Source organism: Halyomorpha halys, unplaced genomic scaffold (genome assembly GCF_000696795.3).
Source record: "Halyomorpha halys isolate HHAL.00 unplaced genomic scaffold, Hhal_1.1 Scaffold378.1, whole genome shotgun sequence".
In the NCBI taxonomy this organism is placed as follows: Eukaryota; Metazoa; Arthropoda; class Insecta; order Hemiptera; family Pentatomidae; genus Halyomorpha; species Halyomorpha halys.
The window spans coordinates 394,662-409,131 of NW_027108204.1; the positions used below are offsets into that span (position 1 = coordinate 394,662).

Genomic DNA, 14,470 nt, shown 5'->3' on the forward strand with positions numbered 1-14,470 from the left:
CCAGTTACAGGAAACACTTGAATGAAATAAGTTTAAAAAAAAAACCAATAGTACTAATAAAATAAAATAATTTAATGAATAAATACGTTAATACACACAAATAGAGAGGTCAACATATTAAAATAAATAAATAAAACAAAGAATAATCTCCAAGCTAATTCCCATGCAGGTGATGGTGTATGATCCCCAGGGAATCCAAAATAATATTTTCCGCCAAGATCGCAATATTCCCGATGCTAACACCTAGGCCTTCTAAGAAGCTCCTTGTTCTATCTGGTATTGTTCCGCGAGATCCAAACTAGAGGCCTCTCAAGGTGAACTCTCTCTCTCCGAAAGTCTCGCGGAATTTTTCCTTAAGGAAAGGGACGCATTTTTCATATATTTTCTTTTTTTCCCTTTCCACTCCACCTTCCTGTTCGAGGTCATTACTTTCAAATCTTACCGTCGGATCCAAGACAAGAGCCGTGTCTCCGACTTTTGTAAACGTGACTATATCGGCATATCTAGTTTAATTTATGATGGTGGGGCTTTAGTTTTTAATGTTTTTAATATTGAAACCATTACTGTCCCTCATTCATATTTCGTTTTGTGATTTATTATTATTCAAGGAATAAATTTTAAATTATCTTAATCTGTATACTGTTGTACATCATATAAAAGGGCATGGAATATACTGTAAAATGTCACCAATTCCATTTCTCTGGCTAAAAAGGGATACTTCTGCAGCAATCCAAAATATGTTGTCCTCTACATTTGAGACCATTTAGGAGGACTAAACTGCTCTGTAATTAAAAAACGAGTAGACATATCAATAAAATTTAACATTTTTCCAAGCCTATACCTACACATCTGTGCAAAATTTTGAGAAAATCTAAGAGGTTAAGGTTCAAAAGTGTGTTGAGTTGACTTGGAATGATTTTTATGTAATTTAAATTTAGATTGCATCGCTAAAGTTGTGATACCTCGTAACTTAAAAACTTTGTACCATGAAAAAAAAAATTATTGATTTATTCTTGAGACATCTCAGCATTGAACTTTTATATTTTTTAAACTATTAAAATCATATTTTTGTTTTTTATAGCTAAGTTGTATCATAGCTTGAGTAATGATTAATTTTTTATATTCTTTCTTTTATTTTTTTCACTCCTATTTGGTGTAATCATATCAAATGAAATAAATGATTGTCAATACTCATTTGTTGGACAGCAGTCCCCATAATATTCAAAGCATTTCAAAGGCGAGTAACTGTGGGAAAAGATAAAAAAAAAAGAAAAATGGTGCAGATCGGTAAAAAATAATTTCCTCAAATTTTTTGTCACACTAAAAAGATAAATTAAGAATATTTTTTTAAATAAAAAATACAAAACATTATTTTATATTTTACTTTATAATATCATTTATAACATTCCATTTGGACAGAGACTTCACAGTCAAAAAATACCTGTGAGACAAATACGTACTTATTGGTACAACCAAAATAAATGTACACCCACCCAACTAACTAGAACAGATACTGTGTAACAATGTGAAATACAAATTTAAAAATACATTGTAAACAATGGTGACAATAAAAATAATTGACAGTACCTATTATGAGATTAGAGTGAAACATTTAAGTTGTTCAGATGTGCACACATCTCTCTCCAATACATTACATGAACAAATGGTTTCAAAATTTGTAGTTTTATTAAAAATTCAAAACTCAGATTGTTATCGATCGCTACCAAGAATCAAGTTTTGCAAAATCATATTTTTTTTTTTTAATAAAATAGCATTCTGAATTCCATTTTTTACTTAGCACAATTAATAAATATTAATTTTAATGATATTGGACAATAAAGATATCAAAAGAATTAAATAGATGTGTGTTGAATGTCCTTCAGTGTCTTTAATAAATTTTGAATTATTCAAAAAAATGAACTGGTTTCCCCAAGAAATTGAGCACATTATTTTTAAAACATTGGTTCTTAGTGCATACATGGATCCTATTTAAACAATTTTAATAAATTGCATCTACTTTGTTATTATTTGTTTTCCTTTTTATCTGATGGGCATTGTACATGGTTGTGATATTATTGCATTCCTTTTTTAGAATTTTTTTCAAATATTCAAGAAATATATTCATACTTATTTCATTGTCAGCTGTGTAATTTGTCTATTTTTTAATAAAGACCATTAGAAACATCCAAATTAGCTTTCTTAATATATTTTTTTATATTATGAAAGAAAGAAAAACCGTTACAGCGATTTAGATTTATTGGAAGATTATTGATTGACCGTGTGTAAAGATGAAAGGAATATGGTCCGGGTGCGGTCAAATAAACTCAAATAGTAGAATTATACTATTTTATTGAGCCAACGTTTCGCCCCACGTTGCAGGGCTTCGTCAGGGCTAAAAAAGATACAAACACTTAGTTACAAAAGGAAAACAAAAACATAAGTGTAAAATAACAGGGGTATAAAATGTAAAAAAGTAAGATATAATAAGAAAAATTAAAGGTAGTAAATAGTAAATGTAAAGGGTAATAGTAACTGAGGTTGACAAAAAGTATTAAATCCACCATACAATCTATATAATACATCAAATATAAAACAAAATATTAATTTGTTTCGTTATATTTTTATTCTTTTTATAATAATAAATTAAAAATTTATATCAAATTTTACGAAATAACTTTTTTTGGTCAGATGTGTCACTATTCTAGCAAAACATCATATAATATTTAAGTGCATGTCCTTACATAATATATGTACTACATACATATATCATTTATGTGTTTTTCGTAATAAATGAAAAGTTCCTTCCCATTGGCCCATTTCTTCCTGGCATGTAACTTCTGCGGTTATTTCGTTACAAACGGTTACTTCGTTACAAACGGTTATTTCGTTACAAACTATCTTGTAATTGGAACTAGGTCGTGACTAGAGGTACCTAATGAGAAACTGGAACTTCATAGAAACCAATAACTAAAAGGAATTGAATATTCAAGATAAAAAACGATGCATTTAATTATATTTTATTGCCTACGTTTAAGTTCGAGGAAAAATAATCTATAAGTATATCGTTAAACATAAAACTATAAATTAATAAAGAATGATTTAACTAAAATTAATAATTTAACTTAATAATAATAAAAAGATTAATATAAATGGATTGAAATCGCCCTAGGTTTTGGAAAATGGAAATTTTCGGAAACGACTTAATACCCTAGACATTTATAGTTAAATATAATCTGATTGTAAGAAAAGCTCATAAAAATGTTAGTAATAATCTTACCTTAATAGTTAAGTTCACAGCGGACTAAGAGTAATAAAATTAAAACCACAGAATAACACTTTTTTTGTTGAGTCAAACGAATCGGGAACAATTTTTCACCTGTTTTAAGAATAAATGTAATGGTTTAAAACACAATTAGCTCACTTTATTATAAATAATTATTGTCACGATAGTCTCGCAAATACGAAAACAATCTCAAATTGAACACTGTAATATACCAATCTAATTTAACGGTGTATAAAACTAATTATTGAAGCGAATATAATTGCAAAAAGATGGCTACACCGAACAGACTAATTTTTTTACGCGGAAGAAAGTTATGCTGCTGCCAACTATTGAAAACAAAAAATATAAATACAATTATTGAGATTAAAAAAATATCGTAATTATTAATTGTTTAATGTGTAATTAAATATATATGTATATTTGTACTTATTTAATGTAATTGATATGTTCTATAGATTTCATAAATTTTAACTTGTTGCAGTTTTTGTACTCCATATTTTGAATTGAAAATACATGTTATTTTTTAAAATTTAATTCTGTATGAGCTTTTTTTTTCAATTATTTGATTTATTTCAAGTGACTTTCATCATCTAATACTAATTTGGGTGTTCATCGAAATATACACATTTTATTTCTTTCTTTTTGTTTTGATTTTTAGATGGCAAGTACTTATGGGACTTACAGGATGCCTGAGTTTTCTCTTTTTCCCATAAAAAAGCTTGGTGAATACTTATCATTTTGGAAACAGGTCAGCAAAAGACTGATTGGTAATTTACCAATGCACTTTCTCCTGCAATTCACAGTTGCAATCCTCATTACAGAGCTGACAGCAAAAGAAGTGTTTAAGGTCCAAGCCCAACTTGAATTCCAAGATAACTCTTCCTCTTAGAACAATAAATAGTCCAAAATGTATATTTATGTAAATATTTTTTATGCTTCATCCGAAGCTCTATTAATAGTTCAATGTTCCTAGATCTTTAGTACTTTAAAAAAAGAATGTTTGAAATAATGTATTTATTGATATTGTTATATGATTTGATATACCTACTCATTTTTTTTATATTTTTTTTTTTTTTTATGATTATTAGAAACATTAATGTGGACAATTTTTTATTACATTTAATGTTGAAGCTCCATCCAGAACGAATGACATACTGATACTGACCACCTTTTATATCTTTTCTGGTCTGAGAGATGAAATGTAAATATTTACAAAGAAATGGCATCTATAGATTTTAACCTATGGCAGGATTCAGTTTCACTGAAATTTTAACCATAATCCTTAACGTCACATTACATATGATTAATTTATTGTTGGCAAAAGTTTGAAGCCAATACATCAGGTAAAAGCATATTGATTATGGGTCATTTTATTTTGGCATAATTTTATGATGTTAATGTTTTTCTATTTGATAGTAGATTTCTTGGTATTACATACTTAAAAAAAAAGTATGAATATTTGATTTGTTAAACATTTTTTCATCTCTCCTGAAAAGTTACGTGGTCTCACACCAGAGATGGGTAAAAATTAGCTATAGTTGAAACTAATAGCTAAGATTGCCATGGATACATCTCTTATTCATGAATGAACCATTGATAAATAAATACCATATCCATAGTAATTTTAGCTATTTGTTTCAACTATAGTTAAAGTTAATTTTTCCCAACTCTGTCCAGATGGTGTATCAATGGATAAATTATTACAAGTTTAACATCACAAGCACAATGATAAAACCTGTAACTGATATCTGTCTTTGTTTTGTTTTATAAATAAAATTGTTCACTACAAATGAGGAAAAGATACTTTCATAATATGATAAGATATAGATTTTTATACTTATTAATAGGATACTTTAAGCCAAATTTTTCATTCAAATATGAAAAAAATCTAGCAAGAAATTAATTTTGACGAGGAATAGCGATTCAATTAGTTTTCATAACATAAGATTAATTCTTCAATTCATTTTGCTGATTGCTTGATTTGAGGGAAAATATGTTGGTAAGCTTTATTTTGTTGTTCTATAAGTAATAAATATTGATTTTTTTTTCAAGCTTAAACAAACAACATTAAAATTTTTACAAGTCTTTAACTATATTACAATAGTGCTTAAGCAGCCTTTACGTGGTCAATAGATACCAGAAGATTCGTTTTTTAAAAATTTCTTTCTACAGCTGAATCACATATTTAATTTCTGAATAAAATAAAAACAATCCACTGGGTCTGTGGAGTTTCAAAGTTCAGGATGGGCTTCCCAAATGGTTATCAGTTCCTTTACCTTAAAATGATTCTAGAAAAATATAATTTATTACTTAATACGTGTAAGCAATAACTCAAAGTATTCAATATCAAGAGGATGTTGAACGTATTCGGGGAAAAAAAAAAAGAAAGGAATTTCAAGAAAACATCTAATCTTATGCCTTCCTGTCACTTTAATGACTACTGACAGAAACCTAAAGAACTAAATAAGTCAGAAGTTAATCCAATGGATTCCTCAAAACTAAAAAACAAATCTGAATCCAGTAATCATAAATTAAATTAACACTGGCTGAATCCTGTAATCATAAATTAAATTAACACTGGCTGAATCCTGTAATCATAAATTAAATTAAAACTGTGCGGACCACACAGATTTAGTTCTAACTTAACTACTTACCAACATATTTTTGATAATATCCAAATCTGCGTTAGGCAAAAACCTGAATCATAAAAGCCAAAATTGGGCTTTAATATAGCTCCTCCATTCAAGAAATATAAAAAAAAAAAATTATTTAGCAATTCATGACACTGCGTTATGATTAACTGTTAGAGTTTTTCTTGAGCATAATGTGTTGTAACCAGATATGAAAGTGGTACAGTATTCTTTAGTTTCAGTTAAGCTATTTTTCTTAATACACCCGACAAAATTAATTTAAAAAATAACAGACTGGACAGCTTGGAATTACAAATAAGATAAATTCAGAAGAAACAACTGTACTTTCTGTACACTGAGGTATTATGCATGGCATGAAGAAACCTTATACCTTCAGTAATATTAATATTGTCAGTTTCTACACTCCTACCAGAGATTGTATTGAGGGATCATGTACAGGACTATTCAATCATTACCTACCATACACCCTCAATAATAATGGCCACTTTATGGCGATCTGTCAAAATGAATTGTTTTAATCAACAAAATTATAACAAGGTTCATAAATTACAAAATAACAAGATTCATAAATTACCTCACTTAAAATCAAAACAATAACTATTATTTGTAAAGTAGCAGTACCCAATGATGTATGGCTGTCTGATTAAACATAAAAGAAATAAAAATGAAAGCACATGTTAAGTTGTAAGCAATATAAAAGTTGTCTCTTTTGTTCAATAAGAATCTATGAATCCATGCAATTAGTTATCTTTCAAATGAGCATCTAGTATCTTAAGGTGTATATAGCCCTCAAGTTATTATTACACTAATTATCCAAGAGAACCTACTCAAAGTTTATAACAAAACTTTAATAAATAAATATCTAAGAACCATACTAGGACAACACCAAACATTTAACAAAAATAAAAGAACCAGTTAGTAAATCTGTTAAGAACTTTTGGAGATCTTAGGTAAACAATAAATAAACGTTACATTTTTATTTACATTGTTGTACAAAATAATTGAACTGCCTGAAAATCTATATAGCAGAATGAAAAGTAATAAATACCCTTGTACTAGATATTGAATGATCACAATTTAAACATACTACCACAAATGAAGTTTCAATAATAAAATCCTTAGTCACTCAATAAACGAAAATGTATAAGTTCACAATATTCTAAACAATTGGTCTTTCCAGAAAGTTAAATTCCAATCAATCTTTTTGAACAATGTAGTTATTTATAAGCACTTAGTAACACATAGCCTGTTAGATAGAACAAAGAAACAGTTTATAATTACCAGGTAAGGGTAAAGCTTGGCCAGAGAAGTAAACCAAAATTTGTTCAATAGAACAGATATTAGATAAGCAAGAACAGAGCAAGCACACACTGCCTTATGGCTCAGTTAATACTAATCGTGCAATAGATAAGAGATAGCTTTGAATATTTAACTCAGGAATGTCCCATGAGATTCAGAATCTCATAGCAGACAATTTGTACTATTTTTTTTTTTTATTAGATGTGATTATGACAAAAACCTTTAGATTACTTCCAATGCAATTTGAAATTAAATTGTCAATTGAAGCTCCTCTATCAGAAACTGAAAAATCCAGATTTCGTAAAAGATCCAAGATCTTGCCTCAGTTTATGATTTAAAATAAGAAACACGAATGTGTCCAGGTGAGCAAAGTGCTCACATAAGAAAAAAAAGACGTCATGTTAAGTGTGTACTGGTGAGAAATGATCAGTCTTACTGTTGCGAGGAGGCCAAAGCGCAACTGAACTGAATATAGATGGGAAGGTAAAAGAAGGAGTAAAATAAGTAAGCAGCAATAATATTCAAAGGGTTAGCTCTATGGAAAGTGAACAAAAGTATAACCAAAGCAGTTTAAATACTTGGAAAATATAGATGCTACACCTCTCTCAAGTTAAAAAATAGGAGGTTATGAAATCAGAAAGGTTCTGTAAGCATCTATGGAGATTACACAACCAGCAATAAGCTAATGTGGACTTCTCACACCAAACAGTAATATCTCAGAAATCGGAATTTTCAAATCGAAGGGCATTTGTGGAGACCTTATGGAAGCAATTAAAACCACTTAGATTTATCAATACCTTTGCACTTGGCTGATATCAATCTGCAAGATTGACCACAAAAACATCACAATAGTTGGTTTTCTTACTTAACCACATACATTATTCATTTAACAGATTTAGACAAAATAATTTAAAAACTCAATCAATCTGACAAGTTTTAACAAAAAAGTAAATAACTTATCCTTGCAGTCCTAAAAATTGAAACAATAGTTAATTGATACCAGTTACATTTTCAAGCTCTAGTTACTTAAGCTATACTTTTCAAAGTGCACTAGAAGTCATAAAGGAGATTTTCGAAAAATAGAGAAGAACTTGTTTAAAAAAAAAACTTTATTTATAAATTTGGTCACAGTTTACTTCAGAGGAATAAACCTAGAAGAGTGAGTGGCACCAATACCAGGACGACCGTGCTTGACAGGCTTGTAGGTCAAGCTGAATTCGCCAAGATAGTGACCAATCATCTCGGGCTGAAACAAGTGAATAGTAGTATGTAATAATTATAAATCAATATTTAAAATAAAACATAAAAAAAATTAACACATTAAAATACAATTATATTCATATTATAAAAAATCCATATATCACTTATTACAGTGAAGTCTCAGTTATACGAATATGAGGGGGTACCAAAAATTCTTCGTATAATTGAATATTTCGTGTAAGTGAATACGCAATACATATTGTGTAAGTATATTTTTGAGAATTTTTCCTCTTAATTAGTATATATATACATATGTTGTATACAGTTGAAAGAAAAACAAAGTAAAGTGAAAAAAAAATTATTTATTGTATACAAATTTAATTGATCTTTAATCCCAATTTTTTAATTTTTGGCAAAAAAATAGTGTTATGTTTGTTTCTTGTTGCTTTTGGCTGAATACATCATTCTTTCGCATTCTGTTAAGGTGTTAGATTCCTTCTCGCTAATTTCTTTTGCATATATAAAACGTTTTACATCTTCAAATGCTTCAAGAGCTTCTGCAAAAATGGAAGAGGCAAAGGATCATCGTCAACTGAATCGGAATCGTCCGAGCTTATTATTATACATTAGGGAATAAAATATAAACATAAAGAGTCATTGGGACCGGATGTTATTCGCGGAAAAAAGTTATTTACTGTTTCGTTAATCACGGTATTTTTTGCCCTTTGTCTTGCCACGGAGGAAAAAAAAATTCGTAGAACTGAATAAAATTTACTAATATGTACATAAAGTGGGTCCAAACTTTCCTTCGTATAACTGAATGTTTCTTATAACTAAGTTTTGTATAAATGGATAATAACACACATAATTCAGGGGTTTTTGCAGGGGATTGAGAAATTCTTCGCATAACTGAATGTTTCGTAAAAGTGAGTTTCGTATAAGTGAGACCACTGTATATGCAGTGTTTTTCAGTCAGTCTGTCAGGTTCCCTAATTCCATTAATATCCAGGTTATTAATTCCAATGATTACCCATAAAAATGCTGAATTTTGATCTACTAAAAGCAAAGGTAGCATGTATGCCATAAAACCTTGTATTTCATTAGAAATTGTTTGCAAGTACAGAGATCTTAAAGGTAACTCAAATAGAACAGAGCCAATTTTCTAAAGTTAGTATATCAACAAACATTGTTGTTTTTTTATATGTACAAGGATTCTTGGGGCTGTCCATTTTAAATACAAAAGCACAGCACGGGAAATATCCTTGATTTCTATCCCTGCATATCCAAGAATGGAGAACACCAAATCAGTTCAACATTCCAAATGTACAGGTTAAAAATTAAACATTTCTGTTTTACACTAGTGGTACTTAATCTGCAATGCAACAGGTAGACCCAGTTACAATTATTTATCTACTTTTAAAATGAAATCATACATACAATATAATTAACTTATAATTGTATTTATTTATTTATGTGGAAATGGATTATACAATCTGAAAAAAAAAAATCAAATTAAATGAATAAGCTCAGAACATTAATATGTAAGAAAAATATTGCCATGTGTCACTCAGACCCACCTGTTGCACTGAGGGTTAACGACTCAATAATACTTAATTAAAGAAAAAGATATAAACGTCTGTATAAAAGATACATAACCAACTAAGGTGTATTTAATATTGATAAAAGATATATTACTCAAAAGTGTACTAGAGGTATATAATAAAGAACTATTTTATATAAAGCCTCTTTTTTTTTTTCTTTTTTTTTTGGGCCTAGACTCCCATTGGAGCCCTATACTGCCTATTTTTATATAAAGTTAATTAAAGCAATAAAACATTGTATTTCATTAGAAATTGCTTGCAAGTACAGAAATCTTAAAGGTGACTCAAATAGAACAGAACCAATTTTTTAAAGATCAACAAACATTTTTTTTTTGTTATATGTACAAGGATTCTTGGGGCTGTCCATTTTAAATACAAAAGCACAGCACGGGAAATATCCTTGATTTATATCCCTGCATATCCAAGAATGGAGAACATCAGATCAGTTCAACATTCCAAATGTACAGGTTAAAACAATAGCAAAATTAAACATTTCTGTTTTACACTAGTAGTACTTAATCTGCAATGCAAGATGCAGACCCAGTTACAATTATTTGTCTACTTTTAAAATGAAATTATACATTCAATTACTTATAACTGTATTTACTTATTTATATGAAAATGGATTATATAATCTGGAAAAAAAATCAAATTAAAATGAATTAGTTCAGAACATCAATATGTAAGATAAATATTGATATGTTTCACTCAGACCAACCTGCTGCACTGAGGGTTAATGACTCAATAATATTTAACTAATGAAAAAGATATAAAGATCTGTATAAAAGATATATTACTCACAAGTGTACTAGAGATATATAATAAAAAACTATTTTATATGAAGTTAATAAAAACAACCATTAATGAAATTAACTCCCACCATTGAAAACATTATAATAACAATATAAGTACATCAACTCCATTCTATTACTGTACATATATATTATTTTCCTTCAGCACTCAAATCATGGTGTTCATGTCAAAACATCATGTGTTCAAAACATGTTTCTGTTTCATTTTGTATTTTATTATCATAATGATGAGAAGATTGTAGACTGAGGATAATATATATGAGAAGATGCTTGAGGGTGCGAGAGATTTATTTCCATTTGGTACAATTATTTACTTTAATCATTCCATCGGCAAAAACTATTGAATCTAAAGCACTTTGGGCATAGAAAATTTTTTTTTAGTAAGTCAAATAGCTACTACTTAACTTGAATTATCAACTTTCATGTGAGACAACAGAATCATTATTTTTGAATTTTTTGTGCTTAGGCCAATTATTTGTTTTATGATTTTCAGCATTATCAGGCCTCACACAGCCAAATTATGAATGGTAGTTACTAAACTATTAAACGTAAAGATATTGAATTCACATTAAAGACTCCAGGATAGTGGGTTAAATACATATCTTTCCTTCATCTTCATAAATAGCTGGCATATAGATGAATAAAATCACTAATCAGCTACCAATTTGAAATAAAAGGACAGTGAAAATTTTAATTTATAGAGGAAAATAAAATAAAAATTATAGCTTGAATCATTTTTATGAGAGGTATGGCACAAATAACTAAAAACAGAATTTACAACCAAGAAAAAGATACAATACAGTCCCAAGGCCACCAAACATATTTAATATATTCTCCAACATATTTCAAGTACAACTTCATTTTTTTTATTGAATAGCCAGAATTTTTATTTACAACTAAATACTTTTTATATGTAGATGTATTAAAATGTTCTTTTGTGTAGCATATTATAATTGGGTGAAATTTTTCAATTGTTTGTGAAAATGAAAAGTTTAGAATAATTAATGAGGTTCAAATAAAGAAAACTTAGACAAAAGATATCTGTTTGAGCTATATGTAACTAAAATCGACCAATAATTCTTAAAGTAATAAACAGTTCCAAACATGGGTAAATTTATTATAATTTTAGTTTTTAATAACTTCAGCAAGAGAAATAAAGAACTTAGCAAAACATTATTAATACTTAAAATATGTTGTGAATTTTAAAAATACCTTAATTTCAACTTGATTGAATGCCTTTCCATTGTAGACACCAACAATGCTTCCAACCATCTCTGGTAAGATGATCATATTTCTAAGATGGGTTTTCACAACCTCTGGTTTTTCATTTGGAGGTGCAAGCTTTTTAACCTTTCGCAGCTTCTTAATTAATGCATTGGGCTTCCTCTTGAGCCCTCTGACGGAAATCCTCCTCCTTGCACGGCAGTGCATAAGCTTGGTAAGTTGCTCCCTTAAAAATAAAATTGAAATTATTTTGCTGAGAAACAAAGATAAAATGCTATAATTCACAGCTAAAAAACTTATTTATTATCATAAAATATGAAATAAGTGATTTTAACTTGACAATAGACATTAATGTTTTTTGTCATTGAATATTGAATCAATTATTACAACTCTTAACCCATGGCTCTTGCACATGCTTGGACCAACAGCACACTGAAGAGATACTCAAGTTTTGGGGATTCTCATATTTCAATGACCCACTAATTTAACCTGATGAATCCTGCACTGCATAATCCAAATCATTTAAAAACTCACCTCATCACTATTCCGTTATTTCTATATAATTCTAGAAAGACCATTGGTGAATTCCTTTACCAATTCAAACCAGGGTATGATCTTCCTCCTGCATATCTTTAGTAATTTATGTTATTGATCATGGTCATGGACCTCACACAAACGTCTCAAATGAAATTCACGATACTAAAAAGTACTAATTCAAGAAAAAAATAAATCTGTATCATGTTGGGGATCTACTCTGATCCTCTTGACATACAAAGACAGAACTAACAACAGTGTTCACTGAGCAAACTCCTGGGTCTCAGAAACACCCCACAAGTATTATAGTGATACTGCATTAAGGAACAAAAACCATTACTGGATCATTAATTCAAGGAAAGCCTTGTATTTTTAAGAGTAGGTGGGTTAAAAAGTTATTTACAGACTATTTCTGATTGGAAATTAACACTTTAAGGCTGATGACCAAAAGTATGAAGTTTCTTATACTAATTTTTTAATTAAGTACTTATAAAAAATTGTTAAATAAAATCTTTTAGAAAAAAAATTGTATCTCATTACACCCTCAGTTCACAGATTATTATTACTTAGAATATAAGGCATTCTGGGGTAAAATGTTTGATCCCAAGTAAGGTAATTCAGATAAAAAAATTAAGTTCCTTAGGCACTTGAATACTGGTATTTGTGTTTAAATAGTAAAAGTCTAATCTGAATAAAAAATAGGGAAATCTGCCTGACCATGGAGGAACGGAAAGTCTCCAACCTCCAACCATACCACTTGGTAGCAAACATGGTATCTGACATTTAATGTGCTTTCCCGTTTTTGACTTCACCAGATTGCTTAAGGCTGATTTATGGTTACTCCTGGTTTAACCTAAGATATTGTAAAGTTTTAATTTGTACAGTAACACTATTTTAAGACATAGTACCACATAAATTGAAATTGGAGGACCTTATAGAAATAGTGCTAACCACTACAGGACAAGGAACTTAAAGGGTCCCATAATCAATGAAAACACTAGAACCACAGAAATTACTGTATTTCATAAAGGCCTGGAGACCTCGGTCTCCTTTTGGAAATTCTTAGATATTTACAGGATTTCATGTGCACTGTCTTAACCACCATTCAGATACCACAACCCTTTACATCACTAGAAACTAAACAACTCTTTCCAGATGGAAAATTGACCACATATTATATAAAACTATTCCAAGTTATTCAAAATAGTAATACCTTATTTATTCACAAAAATTCGTCAAGATTCTTGTAAACATAGCAAGGTTTTTTAGAAGGAAAGAACCAAATGATCAATTCAACAGCTGCAGGAAAATACTTACATAGGCATGTCAAGAAGTTGATCGAGATCAACACCCCTAAAAGTAAACTTCCTGAACGCCCTCTTCTTCTTCTGTACTTCTTCTTGCTAATAAAAATTGAACAGTTAAACAAAGGAGTTAGATTCCAACATTACTAAAATATAAATAGATAAGTAATCCAGAAATTTGATGATGTAGAAAAATTAATGGAGATGTATTTTTCAGTGTAAAAAGTATGTGAATCATAATATACAACAAGTTAAAATAGATAAATTACAATACTCAAAAATTTGCTAAACGATAGTTCCTGTTACCATTAAAAATAATGGCAAATATTAAAAATAAAAAGATAATTCAGCATATTATATGAAATAAACTAATGATGTGAAAGATAATTAAAGATTTAACTTACTTCAGCCATGGTGTATATTGCAAGCACGAGCACACGAACACTAGAGGTTATTTCAATATGGCCGATTCCAATGCCCAATAATTCATGGTGATATAAATCAGAACATTCACAACATTTCAATTTTGATAGTACTATAAGTTTTAATGCAATAAAAATTA

At 29.1% G+C, this 14,470-nt stretch overlaps 2 protein-coding genes across 2 annotated transcripts in view; one reads left to right on the forward strand and one right to left on the reverse strand.

The window, feature by feature from the left end:
* The window catches only part of LOC106681956 (uncharacterized), a 10,007-nt gene extending 5,703 nt beyond the window's left edge, over nt 1-4,304 (forward strand). The window contains exon 4 of the mRNA XM_014422565.2: nt 3,942-4,304. Within this exon, the coding sequence (XP_014278051.1) occupies nt 3,942-4,172 (231 nt within the window). The 3' untranslated portion in view covers nt 4,173-4,304. The remainder of the gene's footprint in view (nt 1-3,941) is intronic.
* Nucleotides 4,305-8,324: 4,020 nt separating this feature from the next.
* On the reverse strand, nt 8,325-14,464 carry RpS15 (ribosomal protein S15). Its single transcript, XM_014422562.2, has 4 exons — nt 14,313-14,464; nt 13,922-14,007; nt 12,059-12,296; nt 8,325-8,479 (listed from the first exon to the last, which is right to left on the reverse strand). The coding sequence occupies exons 1-4, from the start codon at nt 14,319-14,321 to the stop codon at nt 8,366-8,368; spliced, it is 447 nt and encodes a 148-aa protein (XP_014278048.1). The 5' UTR covers nt 14,322-14,464; the 3' UTR covers nt 8,325-8,365.
* Between the last annotated feature and the right edge of the window lie 6 nt (nt 14,465-14,470).